This window comes from Monodelphis domestica, chromosome 3 (assembly GCF_027887165.1).
Source record: "Monodelphis domestica isolate mMonDom1 chromosome 3, mMonDom1.pri, whole genome shotgun sequence".
Lineage (NCBI taxonomy): Eukaryota > Metazoa > Chordata > Mammalia > Didelphimorphia > Didelphidae > Monodelphis > Monodelphis domestica.
This window is the reverse complement of record NC_077229.1, coordinates 478,005,938-478,030,286: the sequence shown is the minus strand read 5'-3', so window position 1 is coordinate 478,030,286 and position 24,349 is coordinate 478,005,938. Positions and strand designations below refer to the sequence as shown.

Below are 24,349 nucleotides of genomic sequence, written 5' to 3'. Positions count from 1 at the left end.
AACATTTATTAAATGTAATAGAGTCGATCTAATCTCCCATTCTGATCAAACATTTCCATTTTTTAAGTCTCCTCTTCCACTAGACATTCTCCCCTTTATTTTCTCCAAAGTTCTTGAGTTATTATGTTCAGTGATTAGTAACCAAAATTCCTCTATGCATCCATTCAATTTATTGGGCATCTGCCATGTGTCAGGTACTAGCCACTGGCCAAGGTGAGGATGGGTTGGGGGAAGCATGCTGCTTTTAACTATTTTGTTATGAGTAACTTTTCATAATCCCATTTGAGGTTTTCAAAGCAAAGGTACTGGAATGGTTCACCATTTCCTTCGCCAGCTCATTTTACAGATGAGGATACTCCTGAGGCAAACATGATTAAGTAACTTGCACAGGGTCACACAGCTAGTAAATGTCTGAGGCCAAATCTGACTTCAGGTTTTCCTGACTGTGCTATCTAGCTGCCCTTCAACTACATAATCACCTTTTAGAGCCCTTATGCTTAGTTTGCATCTGATCACTTGTGTTTACTGCAATATCTCTCAAGCATATGCTAAGCACACAGATTTCATGTTATAAAATTAAAAGGAAGATATTTGGAATGCAAGTTGAGAAAGAATTGTATTGTCAAATATAGTCCTAGCAAGAAGCTACTCTTAATCCAGCTGGAATGCAGCACTGAATAATGGCTGATTTAGTCTTTGCTGACTGACATAGAATAAAAGATTCAAGCCAAAGAAAGGCAGAGGAAGTTCAGCAATCCAAATATATCACAACAAGCATTACTAAGTGTGGGAAAAAATAGGAGAGAGCATGGAAGGTGAGCTCTTCCATCTACCTACATAAAAAAGAAAGCCAAGATTGCTCCATATCACACTTTCAACAAAAAGTGCAAGAAGACAGAAATATCTGGCTTTAGGGAAAGATTGCAGTATTATGGGTATTACTTTAATAAGATTTTCATATTCATTTCAGAGGGATTGAGCAGAGAAAATATCAATTATGTAAATTTTAAACTTTCTGTGTGTGTGTTGAGATAGTAAGATTTTGAACAATTTCTAAGAGAGTAAATATGACCTAAACCCCTATTTCTTCCATTGCCCACAGGGAAGACAAGGGAAAGGCTCCATATTTGTCTGGGCATCTGGGAATGGTGGGCGCCAGGGGGATGACTGTGATTGTGATGGTTACACAGACAGTATCTACACCATTTCCATCAGCAGTGCCTCACAGCAAGGCCTATCTCCCTGGTATGCCGAAAAGTGCTCGTCCACACTGGCCACTGCCTATAGCAGTGGGGACTACACTGACCAGAGAATTGTAAGTTTTATTTTTATTTTTTAAAAACAGATTTACTCTATTTCAACAAGAAAGTGTAATTTGTGTATACAACTAGCAAAACAATTGTTTTTGAAAAGGCTGGTTTGCTTGCATTTACTGTCTGAGTGGGTGGAAACTCATACTTAGTCACTTGTGAAATTTGCATATATCAAAATATGATTTTTTTCCCTCAAGGATATTCACACTTCTAAATGAATGCCTTTCCCCCCTATTCACCCCTTATTCTTTCAGCTTGGTAGTAAGGAGCTACCAAATGCCATTGTATAGCATAGCCCAAAAGTCTTAGTGTGATTAAGCTATTAAGGCTTAAACTTTTAAAACTAAAACAAAATTGTGCTATTAGTACTTTTAAAATGCTTTAAGACTTTGAAGAGATACCTCTCCTAAGAGCTTGAACTTTAGATATCTATCCTAGCAGTCTGGGGCTATTCTGTCAGGGAAAATAGAAATACAATAACAAAGGTTCTGTGATCTTATTGATCTGAGATTCTTTCCAACCATGCAGATCGAAGCTATTCTATGCCTGTCCATCCTCCTGCTTGAACCTCTTTCAAGTCCTCCCAAAAGGTCAATACAAGGGATATACCCAACATGCAAGAGGCTTTCCTCCATTTCTCCTGTCCCAGGGGAGCCCCTTGGTCACTCACCTTTCATTCTTCACTCTTACAACATTCAGCAAGTTATAAAAATACCCAGTTAAAAGGTTGCTTCATCCTAAAAGCTGATAGGAAAATGGCTGGGTTCAACATTTCCCAGAGCTGACCTCAGCATCCAGATCAGTAGCCCAGGAGATTTGTGTTTCAGAAAGATCTTTTAGCTCAAATTCAGATATACTACAGATAATCAAGATTCATTCATTTTTTAGGGCAGGAGTTTTTAACCTTGGGTCCATAGACCCCCCTAAAGAGTCCAAAGATAGACTTCAGAGTCCATAAACCTGGATATTTTTAAAATATATTTTTGTAATTATAATTCAATATAATTTGTTTCTTTAACAATCCTATATATTTTATTTTGTGCATTTAAAAACATTGTTCTGTGAAAGGGTCCATGATACAAAAAAAGGTTAAGAATTCCTATTTTAGTAATTTATTGAACTCCTTCACAGGCAAAATATTGAAACATGATATGGGAGTTTTATGACCAGAGTCCCTTCAATTAAAAATATTGTAAACCCCACCACTTATTTTTGACACAGGAAAAATAACTGACTAGCTAAGGCATATAAGATCCTAATCTCATAATATAATCAGTGGTTATTATTACATATAATACATATACATAATATTATACACAAAATAGATGTTCATTTGATAACTTTAACCTGTATGCGTATTTTAAAAATCATTCATAAAGACGCTACTACAAACAGCTCAGTGATTAAATCTTCTCCAGGGAAGATCACTAGCAGAGAACTATTTTTTAAAAATAATGTCATAATTTGAGCACTCAAACTGTGGTCTCACCTGAGAAACATTTGCTTAACTCTCGTTTTAATTTTTGCATTCATTTATATCACAAACAGTGAAAAACAATCTTTTGGAAACAGACATTCATCAAAGGCAATATTCTGCATGATCCTTGAATCTGAGTTCTCAGACACTTACTCTTCCCTTTTTCAAGTGAGCACAGCAGGTTAGTGTCTCCATGGATATTTAATAGCCCCTTCAAGCAGATGCATTTATCAAGCATTTCATGTATACGGTTAGCCCTGCTTCATCCTCTCCATTATTCTGAATGGAAGCAGCAAGTAGGAAGTTTGGGTCTAAAGAGATCCCTATTTAAATAAAACATACTGAGGACAAATGCATATGATGGAAACCAATTAAAATGGTTCCAAGGAAATCTCTCTTGTCTTAACTCACTCAAATTTGTTCCCTATGTTTCTCATTTGTAACATTCTCCTAGCATCTCTTGTCAATAGGCGCTCTGTTTCTGTAACCCTTATAAGAGAACAGTTACCTTAACTTTTTGGTCAGCAAGTCCAAGTGGGTGGTGACAATTGAACAAATCATTTTTTCACACCTCCTGCCTACATGAAGAAACCTCTAGTGACACAGGGAACTGTACCACTTAAACCCAGATGAGCTCCCATTATTGGTCCACTGATCCTAATCAACAGTTATGGAAATCTTGAAGGCAAATTAATTGTGACATCTATTTGCTTCCACAAACCCTTCCTTATTAATGCTTATTCTCCTATACATGCACATTCACAGAATAATATGGAAATGACAGTCTGGTTAGTAGATGCAAAAAAAATAAGTTGTCATTACATACAATTGTGAACATGTCTACATGGGAATCACATCAATTTCAGATGTATTTTTTTGGGTATCTATCCTGTGTACTGAACAGGTGACTGAGCCCCTACTGAGTGTATGAGTCCATAACAATTAATATTATGAAGATTGGGTCAGTTTCAAATACATCAGAATATTTCTGTTAAAGACATAGTCAAGTGTAGATCTGGAGGCAGAGAACATGTTTTTTTGCAAGCAGGCAAGACTTTTAAATATTCTAGATCAAACACAATGGGTTTGATGATTAATGGGGTAGCATGATTCAGAGTGGTTTTGAAACATTCCTTTTTTATATACAGTGTAATGCTAGGAAATCTGGGGGGGGGGATAGAACATATTCATAGGTGGAGGCATTTTATTCCCAGAGAAGGTATGCTGAGAACAAAATTATAGGCAAGCTGGAGAGAGAAAGGAGTGACCTGAAACTTCAGCAGATGCAAATATCCCTACATTTTTAGGTGGAGAGACAGGGAATTGGATCAGCTGAGTTACCTCACTGTAGTCATGACAGCTTTTGACAGGTTAATAATCCCAGACAATGGAATTTATGAAATCATTGCATTTTCTCCCTGTGCCTCTGCCCAGACAAGTGCTGATTTGCACGATGATTGCACGGAGACCCACACAGGCACATCAGCCTCTGCCCCCTTGGCTGCTGGAATCTTCGCTCTCGCACTGGAAGCAAAGTAAGGTGTCAAAGACTTTGAATCAGTTTTCCTGAAAATTTCCTTTTCTTAAGAAAAAATAATAAAGGGAGCATATGATGGATGGGGCAGGGAGCACAGCCAGATGGCTCAGTCCTGGGTTCAAATCTGGCCTCAGACATTTTCTAGCTGTGTGACCCTGGAAAAGTCAACGTACCCAGTCCTTACTGCTCTTCTGCCTTGCAACCAATACATTATATTGATTTTAAGATGTAAGGTAAGTTTTTTTTAAAAGATATATGATGGAAAGGGAAGTAGAAATGAGGGAGCCTGACTACTTAATATCCTACAGAGGGCTGACAGTCTTCTCTGTTTGGATTAATTTGTCTATATTCTGATGTTGGCTAATGACAGCACATCTTTAAATGTTGAGACAGGTATTACAGCTGGAAGGCTAGAAAGACAGGCTAATGTGAAGATTATTCTTATCCTTCCTAGAAAGGAAGGCTACCATAGTGAGACCAAGAACATCTTCTATGAAGACGATGAAGCAGTCTCCCCCTCCCATACCACATCACCCCCAGTCCAAAGTAATGATATATTCATTTGATGTTGCCTGATAATTGACGAACGACTAAATATCAGCAATGGTAGTTGAACAAGAGTGCCAAAGTACTAGAACCTGACCTGTACTATAGGCAAATAAATCATTAAAACCATGGACATTTAACCATCTTCTTCATTAAGCTTCTAGAGCCCAAGACAGTTTTAAAAATCCTAGAACTTCCCTAAGTGGTTCAGTATAGTTCTAGGATGTATTAGACCAGTGATGGCAAAGCTTCTAGAGACCAAGTACCCAAACTGCAACCCTCACACTGCATGTGAACCCCTACCTTATGCCAGACAGGGGAGGGGGCTGTTGGGCAGAGGGGTGTGTGATGTGAAAAATATCCTCAGGCATTTGTGGAGACATGGAGGGGGGCAGCCCCCTTTGGCACACATGCCATAGGTTCGCCAACATAATGTTAGATTCTAATAGAACATTGAATAGGACAAGACAGGAAAGTCTTTGACCAATAATGTAGTTTATAGTAGGTGCCTCAAAATAGTTTATCTATTAAGCACAGACTTGGGAACAAGAGCTTAGTAAGTACGAAGAGAACCTAGAATTACCCTAGGTCAAAATAGGCAAGGTCATGTACTCAGTTCAAGTGGCATAGCTAAAGTAAAAACAAGTATGAGATAGGAATCAGATCAATGTCAATGTCTAGAGAAACAGAGCAAGCATTGTGGGAATAGAAAAGAAGTTCATCCCCATATAAAGAAGTAATTTTAGTAGGAATATGGAGCTATAGCAACAATAATAGTAATAGTAACAATAATTAGTATTTTATAATGCTTAAGATTGTATAGTACTTTATAAAGATTACCTTATTTTGTTATCACAATAGCTCTGTAAGCAAGATGCTATTATCATCCCCATTTTACGGTTAAGGAAACTGGAGATGAAAGTGACTTGCTCAAGGTCACATAGCTAGTATGTGTTGAAGCTCACTTTGATGTGAGGACAGAGGAGAGCTCTCGGTCTTCCTCTTTCTGATGGATATGACCAACCATCTGAGGGAGAACTAGAGACAAGTTGCATATGTGGCTGGATCAGTGATTTTAATAAAAGAGCCAAGCTGGCCTGATAAGATGGTTTTTTCTGATGGGTTCCTTCCATATTAGCATCTAGCCTGGGAATTTAGTTTCTACAACTCCAGATCAAGGAAGCAGCTTACTCCTTTAGAGCAATCAGAAGGACAAGGAGGGGACTATCCTGTGGCCAAGAAAATATCCATCTGGCTGCATATGAGGTTTTTGGCAGCATTAATCACAGTAGCAATAGCCAGGTTGTTTACATATCCAAGAGGTCTTTCCAGTGAGCTGGACCTCTACCACCGCCTATAACAATAGCTTATATTTCTATGGAACCTTGCAGTTTCCAAAGCACTTCCCTTACGACAATTCTGTGAAGTGGTACAATTATTATTTTCCCATGGAGGTTTGGAAAAAAATTTCATATCGACTAAGTAGCAGAAGCAAGCTTGGATTGCAAGTGTCCCAATCCCCACTATACAAGACTTTCATCACTTTATGTCAACTATAAAAGATCACTAGTATAAACAGAATATCATATTAGATATAGATATATAGATATCACAGCCTGAAGCCTGTGAAGTGATGACATGGAAAGGTAAAGGAAGGAAACACATCTGGCAGAATTATAGAGACCCTTGCCATAAATAGGGAGTTACATTTGCTTATCCTTCAGCTCTGGTTAGCTGATTAGCTCATTGCAGGTCTTTATAAATATATTCAGTAATGAATGTGCTAAAGAACTTGAGCCCATCTGAGAAATATCATTCTCCCTTCCCCACATACTTTCATTCCTTCTTGTAAGTTGGAGAAAAAAGGGGTTGATCTCATAATTAAGAAACAATGATTAAGCTTTTTCAGGAAAATGAAGGGGAAATGGGGTGGAAAGGTAATATAGTGGACTTGGAATTAGGAAGACCTTTTCCTCAGACACATACTGGTTGTGTGACCTTGAGCAAGTCACTTAACCTCTTATCCCTCAGTTTCCTCATCTATAAAATGAAAATCATAAGAACATCTGATCCCCAGAGGTGTTTTGAGGGCAAAAATATGAGATAATATTTGTAAAGTAATTTGAATCTGGCATATAGTAGGTGCTGAAGAAGTGTTTATTAGTTTTTTTTAATTCCACAAACATTTATTAAGTGCTTATTCATTCTTTTTAATTTGGAAGGAGAGAAACTGGAATGGGATATTATTTTAGTATTATGAGGAAAGTAAAAGAATATCTTAAGACACAACCACCACCACCAACAAAAACCCCTACTGTTTTCACTGAGAGCCAAAGAAGTGTGTTTCAAAATGCACCAAGAAGAAATTGAATTAATTATTGTGAAGAAAATCTTGACTTCATATGTTGTGAGATCCTGAAAGGTGTTGCCACGGTTACTGAATGTCCATTTCTTAAGATGCTGAAAAGAAATGGAGATGATATTTGGGGGCCAAAATGGTAGAAGACTGGATTTAGCAACTTCCAACCTCCAGCATTTATTCCCAACACATTAAAACATTTACTCTCTTTCTATTTAGTGGCACCAATTACCTAATTCCGTAACTGTTATTTTATGCAAGCATATCTTTGACTGGCAATCCAGAGCATTGCTAAAATAGGCCTTTTGCTATTAAGTTACTTTGGCTGCTTGATGAGAAAAGAATGGTTCTCAGGAATAGGATGAAGAGCTACCAAGATTTTTTTCAACTATGTAATGCAGTTCAGATGGGAAATGGTGAAAAGGATTTCATTTTCTTAATTATGCTGAAATGTCATCCCCATGAATATTTTCCAAAGAACAGATAAGAATAAGCAAATGAGGAATGATGGAACCTGCATATTAAGTAACATCATTAAAAAAGAAATGTGACATGAATGGAGAAATGGTGTCAGACTGAAAAAAAAAACAACAGACTGCCTCTCTAACATGAGATCCCACTGAAAAGAAAATATAGAGAGAGGGGCAGCTAGGTGGCTCAGTGGCTAGAGAGATAGGCCTGGACATGGAAGGTCTGGCCACAGGCACTTTCTAAGTATAAGAACTTGGGCAAGCCACTTAACCCCAATGGCTTAGCCTTAGAATGGATATCCATTCCAAGACAGAAAGTATGAAGTTTTTTGTTTAAAAAAAATTAAAGAATATATAATCACTAAATTTATTACTTAAAAGTTTTAATATTAAAATATATTTGTTATGATGTATAATGTCATTTTATTTCAATACCTCATCATGGCATTAAGATAATCTTGGAATTTCAAAGGTTAGTTCAGAAGAATATAGGTCCTGATATGTTTACCAAGTTTTCCCAGGCCCTAGTGATAGAATATGTAACTTGGCTAAGGACCAGAATATCTAAGATCAGAAAGATTCCTCACCAGTAGGTTGGGTAGAGGGTAATGAATTTTAATTTTTTATTATTTTTAAAAATAATATCTTTACCATTATTTATTATCTCTCCCTCCCAATATTGCCTCCCTACCCCAGAATAGTTTTTTTAAATCCTCATAAAAAAAGTTCAGTCTAGCAAAACAGTGTCCCACATTGGTCAGTTCCAAATATGAATCATTTTGTATTTGGTAGTCCAGGCTGATGGATTTTTTAAAGCATGACAACTCACAAAACCTACGTCCTAAGGCTGGTTTGAATATACAGCCAGATATTCACACTGATGAAATCACAAATCCTAGAAATATGGAATTCAGTACTCACTTCTTTTTCTAACATTTACTTAAAATTTGAATATTAAATAACCTATTTGACTTAAAAAAAACTTTACCTTCTGGCTTAGAATCAATACAAGTATCTATTTCAAGAATGAAGAGTAGTAAGGGCTGGCCAATGGGGGTTAAATGACTTGCCCAGGATCACACAGCTATTAAGTGTCTGAGGCCATATTTGAACCCAAGACCTCTTCTCTCCAGACCTGGTTCTCTCACCACTGAGCCACCTTGCTTCCCCATAACTCATCAAAACTAGGTTACTTCCTTCCTTTCTGAAGCCTTCCACCGACTTCACAAAAGTTCCTACTGGTTAGAACACTCAGAAAGGGCGACCAGGGACTGAGAGAAAAATGGCTGATGGGTTAAAGTCTAAGGGAAGGATAGCATAAGGTGAGAAGAAAGACACAAAGACAAAGTTCTGACATGAATTAGACAGTGAGTTAGCTGTGATGGAAAAGAGCTTTGATGGAATAGAGCTCTGGTGGTGAAGAGCTTAACTTTTAGTCAACATACTGGTGTTTTTATTGGGGTTATCACAGTAAAGGGGGAAGGGAGAATGATAATCAAATACATGAACATTATGAGGTAATCACACAAACTGCAGGATCCTAAGACAATAGGTATAGCTAAAGTACAGATCAGGAGATCATATGGCATAAGGCATCTAAACTTGTTTAATACAGATGTTAATTGACTGTTATTGGAGACTGAGATTGATGGTCAGTCTTCCAGAGTGTAGCCTCAGAGATGGGTTAGGAATTTGACAAGATTAAGGTTTAACTTACCTCCAGGTTATAGAAACCAATCATTAGAAATATCATGAGAGTCAGCATTTTGAGCACCCCTAAAATATTATGAAGATTAGTATATGCCTGGACTCCTACATTTTCCAGTCTTCCTTCTTTAATCCCTTCCATGTACCCTAGGAGAAATTGGCTTTCTTGAAATTCCTTACACATGACACTCCATTTTCATCTTCTAATTAGCATTTTCACTGACTGGCCTTCATGCCTTGAATATTCTCTCTCCTCGCCTCAACTTCCTTCAAGATTGAGCTCAAATCCCATATTCTGTCATATCTTCTATACAAGCATTTACAATATTGGGCAGGTACACAAGAGGACCTTAGAGAGCATTTTTTTTTTTTGCACATGACTTAGGTACTTAATGAAACAACTGGTGAAGAAACACCAGTTGTTTGGATTTTCACACTGAAGTGAGTGAAGGTCATAGAAGTGAAATGTTCCCTCTGAGGTTACATGGCTACTTAGTAGCAAAGCCCAGATCTAGAAACCAGTTCTTGTGTTCTGGCCAATAGCACTTATCGCTTTCTAGCCATCCTATATGATTTACAGTTTAGTTGACTACATATATATTCATACTTTTCCTATTAAAACTTTGTTTTAAAAAATAACATATGAGAACAATTCTTCCTTAAGTCTCTGTTATATAGTCCTTGTTAGTCCAATGCTTAGCTATGTCCACTAATTTTGTCTATCTGCTTGGTAGTTAGTGCCCTGGAAATGATGCATCTCATTTCTTCAAGTGCCTAAACCAGCAACCACCTCTACTTATAAGCTACCTTTAAAAATGACAGGAGCCCCTAGTTTTGAACAATAGTTGTGCTGACCAAACAATACTTTACTGACCTTACTGAATGAGGACATCTTGACACAGTGGATAAAACTCTGTCCTAGAAGCCAAGATAAATTGAATTCCAGTGCTACCTCTGACACACTCTGACTGTATGATGTTGGGCAAGTCTCTAAAACTATAAAATGCAGAGAAGGTGTAGTGGGGTACTAAAGTTGAACCCCCGGGGTTCAGGAAGGATACGTTTTGCAAGAATGCAAGACTCTGAAACTTAGCTTAAAAATAAAAAGAGAAATTTATTAATTTAGAAAGTAATATTGAGAATGGCCAGGAGGATAGCAAGGTGAAATAGCAAGATGGGGAGCAGTTCCTTGGGAGGATAGCTGTCCCCCAAGATGAAATCAATTCTGGGAAATTTATACTCTTTACAACCGTGTAGATGTGCTGCTATGCCATGATGACTCTAGAGTGGTAAACACTCAGGCATTCAGTGGGGGGTTTGGTCATATGACCATTTCTGCCTGGAGACATAGAGGGTGACCCTCATAGTTTAGGGGACAGATGGATGTCTGAGATACAGCCCAATGGCATGGAGGTGTAGCCTGGAGGTGCATCTCTCTGTCCATCTTAAATCTAAAGGAGGATCAAAGGAGGACAATCATCTCGGGGTCCTATAGGGGTCATTAGATGTTTTGGGGTAGGAGTCACTAGGATGTAAGGGAGCAAAGGAATTTCCCTGATAATAGTTTGGGGGGTTTCTGGGGGTACAATGCCCATGCCAAAAGTACTTACCCACATAAGTAGAGGGAGTTTCCTCACTGGCAGTTCCCCAAACTCAGTGAAGTGTTGGAACTAGCTCAGAGGAGAGCCAATTGTTTAATTTCTAATGCAAGCATTTATACCTCTGAAATTGGCAAACATTTCAAATCAAGGCTTGATTTATTGCTTGTCTAGACTGAAGAAAGTGATGAACAAAATGTTAATAATGTAGATTAAACTTAGAATTCTGTCATGGATAGATTTTTCCTCTTGAGAGCTAACTTTTAACATTTACCAGCATATGACTTTCAATGCCTATGAAATCACAGGTCCACCTTCTATCCCAATCCTTATCCTAAGCCAAAGAGAAATCTAAGCATCCTGCATACTTAGCTCTTTATACATTTAAACAAAATTTTTGAGTTTATAACATGCATGAATTACTTATTGGTAAAGATCACTTTGAATTTTAAGATTTCATTATTTATAATATTAAGTTGGTAACATATCAATGACCTAAAACTGTATAGTATAAGAAACTCATTAATAACCTTAGTTTATCAGTAAGTTATACCTTTCATGTTAGTATTGATAATAATAATAATAATAGCTACCATTTTAAAATGCTTTATAGTTTGCAAAATGCTTTGCATAAATTGTCTCATATGGTTCTCACAACAACCCTGGGAGGTGTTTTATTGTCCCCATTTTATAGATTTAGAAACTGAGTCTGAGAAAGGTTAAGGATTTTTATGAAGAGTCACATAGCTTTCAAATATCTGAGGTGATATTTTTTTAAAACTCAGGTCTTCTAGTCTTGAAGACTAGCACTATATTCAGTTGTATTTGCAAAGAAATTTTGTTGTGAATTATAGTTTTACTTCCATACAGCCCCCATCTCACCTGGAGAGATATGCAACATTTGGTTGTGTGGACCTCTGAATATGACCCACTAGCCATTAATCCTGGTTGGAAGAAGAATGGAGCTGGATTGATGGTGAATAGTCGATTTGGATTTGGGTTACTTAATGCTAAGGCCCTGGTGGACTTAGCTGATCCTAAGACCTGGAAAGGTGTACCTGAAAAGAAAGAATGTATTGTGAAGGACAACAACTTTGAACCCAAGTAAGAATTTCCTTGGTCTTTTACTCTGACTTCTATTTGTTTTACTGGGTAACTATAGCATCTGGTGTTCAAAAGAACTTACTCAGGGTTCTGAGTAACCAGCAGCAGCAAAGAGATCTTCTCCTTCTCACATCCCACTTCTGTCTTTGAGCTATTGAGGGAGAAAGAGATCACTAGTGTTTTCCTTGGGACCCTAGAAAATCCTTTGTGGGTAGATTGATCATTAAAAGATGTATATCATTTAGCATAGACTATTGCAATCTTTTCCTTCCTTCCCTTTTTACTGAAGAGAAAATTGAGACCCCAAGATGTTAAAAAACTTGACAGTGGCCATACAGCAAAATAATAGCTAAACAGAGTGTAAGGAATTGGATCTAGACCTCCTTAGACTCAGTATGGTACTCTTGCTTCTAAACCATACTAATATATATTTTCATTTTTCATGTAATTTGTTACATGGTATTTTTATACCACATTTGCTTCATTATTTATGTACATTTCACCCAGAAACTACCCATATATGTGCCAAGTTATAGCAAAAAAGCAAACTAGGTAATGACTGGATTTTATTCCTACTGTACTATACTAGAGACACAAAAATCATGTCAAAAACAATAGATTCTATTTATATAATGTGAAACAATTGCACAGTGATTTATATACATTATCTCATTTGATCTTCATAACAATCCCATGAGTGAGGGAATGCAATACCTTATCATTTAAAAAGGAAAGAAACTAAGGCTGAGACAAGTGAAGGGATTTGTCTACGGTCACACAACTAAGTAAAGAGTAGTTTAGGCTTAATTATTCCAAGCCATGGGATTATTTATAATAATTGTTTACTAGCTGAGACCACATTATCAAAAGGTAAATATGGTGGCCAGGCTCTACAATCCAGCTGTGGTACTACCTGGTCTCCTCATAGGCTAGACTGATTGGTCTCAGAGTTCCTTTCCATTTCTGAGATGAATACCTAAACTTTCTTGGTTATAGAATCGTGTTAACATGGTTTCTGGTGATCTTATTCATCTTTACTAATATATGTTAACCACCAACCTTATTTCTGTGAATTTAAAAACTCTCCATCTTGCTTGTTCTAGCACAAAAAATTGTGCACACCCACACTACACGGGCATGTGCTAGTCAATGACAAATCAGAAATAACTAACTGCCCACCTGGGCTGTCCTAAGCCAAGCTTGAGCCACCATTGGCACTTGTGAGGCACAGGAAGTGACGGAGAAAACAGCCTCTGGAATTCACTCACTTCCTGTGGACAGGGCCAGACGGCAGTGGGTGTTAGGAGCTTGAACAGGGAGGAGGCCCACAGACAGCTTCCCTTCAGATCGGTCACGTGAGTCAAGGACTGATTCCTTTCTACCTTGGCCCGTTGGGCCTAATCTCCCTCTGCCTTGGTCAAAGGTTGAGTAACCCCTTTCCTTTTTCTCCTCTCTCCTTCTCTCCCTCTCCTTTTCCCTACTCCCATTGTGATTAAACCACCATAAACTCCATTCTGACTTGAGTGTTTCATTTTAGGAATTTCATAAGTAAATTCGTTGGCGACCATAAATTAATATTATAAAAATCTTTAAAGGTGAAATTTTCACTACATTTCATAATCTATCTCCATAAAACAAAAATAGTCATTTTTTGGCTGATCCAACATAGGATGTTTGTATATTCACCCTTGTAAAATCTGCCAAATTTGATTTAAAACGTATGTATTTACAACCTTTAACCTGTTTTAGGTCATTGAAAGCTGATGGAGTAGTTACTATTGAAATCCCAACCAAAGCCTGTGAAGGACAAGAAAATTCCATCAAGTCTTTGGAACATGTGCAATTTGAAGCAACAATTGAATACTCACGGAGAGGAGACCTTCATGTCACACTCACCTCTGCTGCTGGTACAGAAAGAGATGTTTTATTTTGGCTTTTGCCTCCTTCAAAAACAATATAAGTTCTTATTTAAGTGCCTATAGAATTTGTTTTCTTCAATAAATACTTTGGTATAGAGTACCTAAAAGATAACTTTAATTCTGTGAGAAATGTGTTTATTTTCTTTGGTTTCACTTTTTTTGGAGTCCAGGTTTCCATTGCTCAGTTGAATAAGCAGTGAATACCGTCTTTGGGAAGTGAACCTGTTGAATCACATATCCCCAGTTAATCAGCTCATCCTTCAAAAAAGAATTCTAATACGTTTAGGATCATGTTTCAAAGCCTAACATTGAACTCAATGTCTTTGAAATATTAACTATACCCAGAATCCCTTTTAAAATTATCTTTAGACAATACTTTTAAATTATCATTTGTCATCTGTTTTCATGTTAATTACATTGCCCAGTATGTCTCTTGCTATGCTCCCTCCCCAAAAGTCATTCCTATAACCCAGAATAAGAAAGAGGGGAGAGAACAGTTTAACAAAGTGAACCAACACATCAGCCACAATTGATATTACCTATAGGGATCCATGTCCATGGTCCCCCACCTCTCCTAAAAGAAGCAGAGTTGAGTTCTTAGAATTCTTCTTTGGGGGACTAGTTTGGAAGCTAGATGGCTCAGCAGATAGAGCACTGGGTCTGAAGTGAGAAATGCCTGAATTAAAATACAGCCTAAGATACTTGGCTAGATGACCAGAAGTCAATCAATCTGATTGCCTTAATCAACTGGAGAAAGAAAAGGCAAAGTATCCTAGTATCTTTGCTAAGAAAACCTCATAGACATTATTGGCATGCTGTGGTCCATGGGGTCATGAAGAGTCAGACATGACCGAACATCAACAACAACCTCATCTTAGAACCTATTTCCCAATAAGGCAGTGCAATGGATAGAATGCCAGGCCTGGAGTCAAGAAGACTCATCTTCCCAAGTTCAAATCTGTTCTCAGAGAGGTACTAGTTATATGACTTGGGGGAAGACCTTTGCCTTGGTTTCCTCATCTGTAAAATGAGCTGGAAAAGGAAATGGCAAACCACTCCAGGATCTCTGCCAAGAAAACCTCAAATGGGGTCATGGAGAGTCATACACAACTGAAAAATGACTGACCGAATTGGCCAATATAATTCCTTGGCATTCAGTTATGATTATTGTTGCCATTTACATTGTAGTCACTAGTATTTATTGCTTTCCTACTTCTGCTTATTTCACTTTGCAACTTCATATAAGTTCATATAAGTCTTTCAGTGATGATGTAATCATCTTCTCTTGTGGCATAGTAATATTCTATTACATCTTTATACCACAGTTTATTTGGCAACATTTTATTAAATGAAATCTTGAAGCCCTGGAAAATTAATTACACTTCTAATATGTGCACTATACCAAGAAATAGTTTAGACCTATCTTGATCAGTTGAAAAGTTTAAGAAAATCCAGTTTCCCTCATATGAATGGGTCATGTCTTTATGCTTTTTATATAATGTTTTTTTAATATTAAGTGAGATGAAGGATATAAAAGTACAAGTCATTATGATAATGAGATTTGCAACGTGTCTTATTGAAAGTGAGGTATTTAGTCAACTAAATTTCTCAAAATTCAGGCAGTATAAAGATGTATTGGCTCAGAGTTAAGCAGGATGCTTGGAATGACTATGCTTCTATTCAGAAAGGGTTCATAAGATGAACAAACCAATATTTGGAAAAGACTGACATCTGAGAAAGTGTGGTGTCAGAAAATTTTCTGTGTTTGGAATCAGGAGATATTTGGTTCACATCCTGTCTTAGAAGGCTGTGTGACCATGAGCAAATCATTTTATTTTTCTCAGCCTCAGTTTCCTCACCTATAAAATGAGAATATTATCTGCTTATCTCACAGTATCTAATGAGATAATGTATGCAAATACCATCTCTTAAACTTTTCATATTTCTTATAACCTGTCATCTTGACCAGGGAAATTCACTATCTCTCTTTTATTCAGGTGGTGAATGTTTGTTAGAGACTCTGGGAAGCTACTGGGATTTCATTATCATTGTATTTCTGGCTCTGTTTCTAGTTTTTTGTATAAACAAGGTTATATAGGTTATAAAGGTTAGTTAATTAATGAATTTCTATTTGAGTTTAAGTGATTGCTCTACAAGATATAGTTAATTCCTTTGGAAACTATGAATCTTTCTCTTTCCAAAGTGATATTGTCCCTGAAAAGTATTTATACCCCTTTAATCTTTCCTTTCTTTTGAATGTTTTTTTAATTGTAGCTCTCAGCTCTTTGTAGTCAAATGAGCATATACACCCCATTTTCCTTATGAATTACTCTATCCTTTTCTTGTACTAGAAGGAGATTTTGAAAACTCTTTCGTATCTCTGCATATTTACTAGCTAGATATTGGTGTTTACACAGATGCCAAACACCAGTTACCTTATATTCCTTATTTCATCTACTATAGTCAGTCAAAAAACATTTATTAAGTGCCTAATATGTATTCACTGTGCTAAGAGATGGATTATTTGTTTCATTTTTGGTTTTGTATCAACACAGGAACCAGCACTGTGCTATTGGCTGAAAGAGAAAGAGATACATCCCCCAATGGATTTAAGAACTGGGACTTCATGTCTGTTCACACATGGGGAGAGAATCCAGTAGGCACATGGGCTTTACGAATTACTGATATGGTATGCAGTTGTGTCTGTGTAGGGGGTGGGGAGACAGGGAAGTGAATGTTATGGTAGAAGAGCAAAGGTCTAGATGGATGTAGTAAGGGATATTAAAGGTTTGCAAATGGGGTCAGCATTTATGCAGGCATTAAAGTCAACTGCTGTAAAGTGGAAAAATTAGAAGAAAATTCAATTTGTGGAAACCTCCACACTTGGAGATATATGGATAATAGTAGAAAAAGACACTCAGAAATTTTGCCAGCAACATTGGAAGCCATAACATATGTGCATAAAATGGCTCGCCTTGGCAAGCATAATCAAATGATTTTTCTCCTATTAATTGTTATACTTAAAAATATTTGAGAGACTGGTTTGGGGATAAGAATATCTATTTATTGATTAGGCTAGCATTTAACCAATTAATAGGTCAGTGATCCTCTTGATGATCAAAGACCAAAAAGTTCTCTCATGTAGGTCTTAAAATACAATTTGGGAGTTCATCTCTCACTGGTGAATAGTTAATGAAGAGGTGGACTTAGAGATCTCAATTTGCCAGGGAGATGGGTCTTTGCCTAAATAAGGAAAATGCCAGAGAAATGTGGTTGACCCACCTTATTTTCAAATAGGTCAAAGTTCACCATGGCAGATCAGTCCTGCCTTCAAATGTCTTCTGTCTTAAAAGAAAGAAGGTCCCAGCCCAGTTTGATAGCTTGGGTCTTGGGATTAGTTAGGAAGCAGACTATTTCATCTTGATCTTGGAAGGCCACAGAGAAATGATTTCACATAGAAATATTAGTAAAAAGTAATGCAATTCAATATTAATTTTCCTTATTATGGATAATGTGGATTATCACCTGACTGCTAATTCAAATGGTTGAATGATCCATGATTTTTTTTTTGTTGCTATGGTAAGGTATAGATATTACGTTTGGTCTACATTGATACCCCCAAATGGTTTTGTACAATTTAGAGATTAGTTATGTTGTGAGTGAGAAGTAGCAAGGTGTGATTGATAGTTGTCCTGGCAGTCAGAAGGAACTGAGTTCAAATCCTACTTTTGGCATACTGACTGTGTGGCCCAAAGCAAGGCACTTCAGTGGCCCAAGCAACTCTCTAAGACTATAAATTGCAGAGTAGCTGCTGGTCTGCTTTGGGAAAGGAAGTTTCCTCATTGGAGGAAATGAATACCAATAAGTTACAATATATACCAATGCAGTCAAAAGTTTATGCAGGGAAGTAAAAAAAGGTATATTATGGATTTTCTAAATTATTTCTATGTATTTCTATGAAGTGAAATACAAAAGAATACAAAATGATGTTCATAATACTCCCATCATAAAGAGAAGATAGATCAGTTTCTAAGCAAAGAAGCTTTAGGAGTTTAAGATTCATCTGCATTTTCCTTAAAGTAATTCCTGGTATATTTTCCTTTGGCATAGGATATATTAAAAAATAAATGAGTTTACTAAACACATATAAGATTGTAGGTGTGAAATTTCTTCCAAAAGTGAATTATTGAGAACCAGAGATAACAGATTTTGATTTCTAACTAAAATGCTATAATAGAAATAATAATAACATTTTCTTGCATCTATTCAGGAATGAAGTCAGTGCAAAGTTTTAATTGCTATCTTTAAAAAATTTTGTTTGAAAATTAGCTTCTTTCTCCCCATCCCATGAAGTACCTTAATTTTTCAACTTAGAAATGAAGCATTTCTGTCCTTTAAAATCATAACTGGTCATTGCAGCAAACAAATGATGATCTCTGCTACCAAACTCCTGACAGAGATGTGATGGGCATATGGTGCAAAATGAGACAAATATTTTTGGGCATTGATAATGGTGGAATTACATTTTCTTGACTACATACATTTTTACAAGGTTTTTTTCCCCATTTTCTGTTCTCTTAAATTGGAAGGAATGGGAGAAAGAGAAGATAAATGCTTGTTAATAAAAGAATAAAAGGAAACTCGTACCTTTCATTATTTATGGTAGCAAAGTTTCCTTCCATAGGTAAACACCTCCAATTTTATGATCAAAAGAAAATATGCCTGTTTCTAGAAACTGCAGATGACTTTTTAACAACACATAAATTCTATAAATTAAAAGGGTTCAAGTGTTTAATTTACATACTTAGTAATATGGGTTCATACACAATGCTATGCATTTAATTGAAATGAGCCTAATGATTTTCTTCTCCCTACATAAAGTATCAGGTTATTATACGTAGGGAAAATATATATAGGACACACTTTTTAGTTTAATCTGCATTATTAATATTTTATTCATAACTTTCTTAAGTCTAGACATAAACAAAACAAATCAAGTCTTGATTTGTAGCATTTGTCATTTTCTGAGATGTAAATGCTCATATTTAGAATTTTATAGTTGACTCTTGGGAGGCAGCCAGTTCAAGCTGACTCTGGCACACTCTACATGTTTCTATGAGAGGTTGTGATATGATGTTAATTATGAAGCCTGAAGGATGCTTAGAGATATATTTTGTGGAAAACAAAGTCGAAAACAAAGCCCTCTATAAATAATTCCTGTAATTATTCTTTAGTCTGGAAGAATGCAAAATGAAGGAAGAATTGTGAACTGGAAACTGATTTTGCATGGGACTGCCACCCAGCCGGAACACATGAAACAGCCTCGTGTTTATACTTCCTATAATGCTGTGCAGAATGACAGAAGAGGGGTGGAGAAGATGGCTGATTCTGTTAAGGTCTGTATATGTCTCTTTTCTTCTTTATTAACTGTCATGCAGCCACTCTATTTTTAAGTGACATGCATAGTATCCTGCTGCCCCACAGGATTCATGTGACTTCCCAGAAGAGAACCATTTATAACCAGAGTATAGGTTCAGGAAAACCCAAATCATTTTCTTCCAGAGAAAGCATGTTTTCTCTCACATTTAGGTTCTATATTATTCCTAATTTATATTTATGTAGCACTTTGAAATTTGCAAAATGTTTCCTTCACAAAAACCTTTTAAGAAAGTTAGTATAAATATTATTTTCCTTATTTTTAAGAAAAGAAAACTGAGACTCCAAGAGGTACATTGACTTTCCCCAAGATCTAATGATTAGAAAATGTTAGAACTGAGGCTTGAACTCTATAGTATCCTTTCCTATGTGCCATCTTTCCTCATTCTCTTCTCTTTTAATCATCTTTTCCTCATGACTCCTAAGTTCTTCAGCGTTCCAATGATTATAAAGACCTTTTTGATCTACTCAACTATATCAACTATATATATGAACTCTCCCTCTACTGAACCCACAGAGCACTGTTTATTTAAATTATTTACATGTGTGTGACCTCCCTAACAGAATGTAAGCTTCATGAGGGAAGGGGCCATGTCTTCCATCAATTGATAAGCATTTAAAAAGCCTCTACTATGTGCCAGGACCTGAGCTGGATAGCAGAAATAAAAAGGTGAAAAGGAAACAGTCTAGGGCAGTGATGGCAAACCTTTTTGAGACTGAGTGCCCAAACTGCAACCCTCATGCCACATGTGACCCCCCTCCCACCTTACCCCATACAGGGGCAGGAGGAAGTGCTCCCATTGGGCTGTTGGGCAGAGGAGTAAGTGTGGAGGTGGGGGAAGGGAGCAGCCCCCTCTGGCATGTGAGCTATAGGTTTGCCAACACAGGTCTAGGACTTCAAAAAGTTTACCTTCCATTAGCACAATGAATAGAGCTGGAAATCAGAAAGACTCATCTTTCTGAATGTAAATCTGGCCTCAGACACTTAGTAGCTATGAGACTTTGGGCAAGTCATTCAAGCCTATTTACCTCAATTCCCTAATCTATAAATTGATCTGGAAAAGGAAATGGCAAATCTCTGCCAAGAAAACTCTAAATGGAATCATGAAATCAGACAAGACTGAAACAACTGAGAGCAAAAATGTATCCAATACTGAGCTGGAGAACAGGCATAAAAAGTTGACAATGCAACAGTCTCTGGCCTCAAAAAGTTTACCTTCTATTGAGGGAAATAAAATGTAAACATAAATATAATGTTAGATTATAAATCTAGAGTTAGAAGATACTTTAGAAGCCATCTTGTCTAATCTCCTCATTTGATAAGAAAATCAATGCATCATTTTGACAAAAAGGCATCTGTATATATAAAATCATGTCTTACTTATTTCTATTCATCACTTATTTCTCTGGAAGTGGGCATCCACAAGTCATTCTTCAAATAATATCCCTGTTTCTGTATACAATGTTCTCTTGGTTTTGCTCATTTAACTTCATAATTTCATGTAGGGCTTTTGATGTTTTTTTTTTGTTTTAATTATCTTCCTCATCATTTCTTATGGTGCAGTAGTAGCAAAGATCTGTGTAGCTTCTGATGCATGCATATACCACAAATAATATTTTTAAGTCAAAATAGTGATGGGAAGCCTGTCTGGTTTTTTTTGTTGTTGTTTTTTTTTAAGGACCGAGCCATTCTAGAAAACCTGCCTGAAGGTTCCCAGCTCTCCAGAATCTCCACTACTCCCAGTACTGGCAGTGACAGTGTCAAAGGGGACAAGTTGATGGAGAAAACACTCTCCAGGGCTATGCTCCAACTCCTGCAAAGTGCTTTCAGCAAACAGGGAGCCCCCAATCAAGCACCAAAGAGTGAGCCCAGTGAAAAGCTAAAGATCCCATATGAGCATTTTTATCAAGCTCTGGAAAAGTTAAACAAACCATCCCAGTTAAAAAATGATGAGAATAGTCTGTATAGTGACTACGTGGACCTTTTCTACAACACGAAACCATACAAGCACAGAGATGATCGACTGCTGCAGGCTCTGGTTGACATTCTGAAGGAAGGGAATTGAAACGAGGTGATCTCCAGAGTTGGAAATACTCATTCTTCCTCCTTTCTCTAATATATTGCCTGAGACTGATGTAGAATTTATATTTTATTCATATGATTATGTCTTTGCTTCCCATTGCTATCTTGTACATGTATACATGTTCATATACTCATACATTCACTCAAGCTCACATATGCTTGCACACACACACATACTCACAGACACAAATATTCACACACAATTTGGTACATAAAGAGAGGGGGTTTGCTTCCCACTGAGAGCCTAACTGTACTGGGGACAGTCAACAAGAGCTCTATTGAAAACATGTTTTCACAAGTGGAATTATTTTTGTCCTGGAATCAAAGTCCATTGGTGTTTCTCCTATCATATTTAAAATCCACTCTAAACCGCCTCTTTTTCCCATTTTCATTTCTCAAAAGAATACTAATTTAAATAAAAACAACTCTGGGCTGTAAAACACTAAAAAAAAAAAAAAACTGCTGCAAAACACCAGGAGATGTGCCTACAGCCTTTTTTCTGTCCCTTCCACATCTGTTTCCTGTCTAGCAATGACTTCTAGGATTGTGGTTCTTACAACAAAAGGGCTCCCCAAATTTTTTTAAGTCACTTAGGATCATAGATTTAGAGAAGGAGGGATTCTTGGGGTCATCTAGTCCAACCCTTCATTTTACAGATAAAGAATTGAGCCTTAAGGCCTGCCATTCAGGGGTTAAGTAGAAGTGCCAGGATTTGTACTTGAGGTTCCTCTCTAACTTTTACTAGTCTAAAAATCCAGTGTTCCTTCTACTATACCAGAAAAAGAGAAATGAATTAAGCATGTGATTTTATTGAGGCAGCAAAATGGGTTTTGGCCAGGATTATCTAGCATGTATACTTTGCAAAAAAAAAAAAATCTCTAAAACTGTGTGGCATAGAATCAGCCACTGGGTTACTTTTTTGTTTGTTTTGTTTTTCCTTCTTGGTTGTCCTTATTCTGAATATTTTTCCCCTCCTTGAGTTGCAATTTCAGCTTCATAGCGTTTTGCAAATTTCACAAAGCAAAAATTGGGAAATAATTCTGGAATGATGATAGCTAAGAAAAACACACACTCAAATAAACTAACATATTACATAAAAGATGATTTTCTGGTTTTGAAAGTGCTAGCCTGGCCTTTGGGCCCTAAGACCTCTCTCTCTCTCTCTCTCTCTCTCTCTCTCTCTCTCTCTCTCTCTCTCTCTCTCTCTCTCTCTCTCCTCTCTCTCTCTCTCTCTCTCTCTCTAGACCCCCTGATTATTGCTACCAGCTTCTTTACCAAAGATACTGGGCATGAATAATATTACTTAAAGGGGGTGGGGGAATCCACACAGATGTTATTTTCTAACTGAATCTACACATTACCAAATAAAAATAAGACTTTCTATTACACAGTTGACTTAGGCCTTATCTGTGGAGAGCCAAATCAGATAATTCAGGCCAAGACAAAACATCAAAAGGACCCTAAATAAGTTATCTGGATGGGCATTTGCATGTCTGTAATAGAAACCAATCCTTTCCTTCACTGTGTATGTGTGTAGAAGGCTTCTGTTTGCTTCCTGTTGCTCTTTGAAATGCTCCCCATAGCTTAGTAAGTAGTCCCAGGACTTTAAATACATGCAGATCAGAAAACTTTTTGAAGTACTGACTGATTCCACACTGTCTACCAAAATGATCTTTCCCTTCCCTTGTCCACTATTTGAATTTGTGTAGAATGAGGAAATAGTCAGGATGCAGCTCTGCTATGATCTTGCAAAAGATCTTTAAAAAAGAGAGAGGGAGAAAGAGAATGACCTGCCAATCCTTGGAATTCCTACGTATTCTGTGATGGGAAGTGATGTGTATAGTTTTGACAGCTGCAGCAAATCAGACACCCATAAAACATTAAGGAAGCAACCCTGGCAATGGTTCAATCCAACCTCCTCAGGATAAACTGAAGCCCAGGGAGGCAAAGGGACCCCTTGCCTGTGGTCACACAGCTAACAGAGTCTGCCCCAGGACTAGAACTCAGGTCTCCCTGACTCCCAGTTCAGTGCTTCATGTATAATGCCTTCTTGTTAAACATATTGTACAATATAGATTCATTGTTAAAATCTCAATCACCTCTTGTTCTGTGGCCAAAGGTTCCCCTAGTGAAGTTTTAATACAAAAACTACATCATGTTTGAATGTTCCAACCCAGAGTATATTGTACAGACATATTTTTATTGTTTGTCTTTCTTGGTGCCTGTGTAGGTTTTTGTGAAAATGTAAAAGAGGAAAATTATAAAATGTTTTGTCTCAGAATTTTAAATTCTATTTTCTTTACAGGTATTTATAATATATCAAAACTTTTATCAAACATGCAGAATTTTGAAAGGCACAATAAATTATATTAAAGAACCATATGTTTTCTTGAGAATGAGAAAGTTTCATCCAATAAAATATTTTTCAAAGGCATGTTCCTCTAGCAATGATGATACCTACATGTATGTGATATGATGTTACAATAACTTGTCTAATAGCATAATACAATATATCAGCAGAGTCCAGAGTGTGTGGTTGTAACATTTTTAAAGAAACCTCCAAGTGAAGCCCTGAATGTAGTCACCAGAAAATGTCAATATATTTTAAATCAACAGAGTAAGCAGTTCCCTCACTGAGTCCAAAATAAAAACAGAGGGGGTATGGTAAAAAATAATAATACTAAAATAATGACCTCATGGAACTATTCCTCTCTCACGTACCATGTGGTAAAAGGAGACCAGTAAGAAAAGAAATATCATGCAAAGAGAAATAATAGATTTCAGCAATATAAGGAACTTT

At 36.9% G+C, this 24,349-nt stretch overlaps 1 protein-coding gene across 1 annotated transcript in view; it reads left to right on the top strand.

The window, feature by feature from the left end:
• PCSK1 (proprotein convertase subtilisin/kexin type 1) overlaps positions 1-24,075 on the top strand; it is a 55,121-nt gene extending 31,046 nt beyond the window's left edge. Inside the window, exons 8-14 of the mRNA XM_001363963.4 lie at positions 1,103-1,315; positions 4,225-4,325; positions 11,878-12,111; positions 13,861-14,018; positions 16,586-16,719; positions 19,265-19,426; positions 21,146-24,075. Coding sequence (XP_001364000.1) covers positions 1,103-1,315; positions 4,225-4,325; positions 11,878-12,111; positions 13,861-14,018; positions 16,586-16,719; positions 19,265-19,426; positions 21,146-21,532 — 1,389 coding nt within the window. The 3' untranslated portion in view covers positions 21,533-24,075. The remainder of the gene's footprint in view (positions 1-1,102; positions 1,316-4,224; positions 4,326-11,877; positions 12,112-13,860; positions 14,019-16,585; positions 16,720-19,264; positions 19,427-21,145) is intronic.
• Positions 24,076-24,349: the final 274 nt, after the last annotated feature.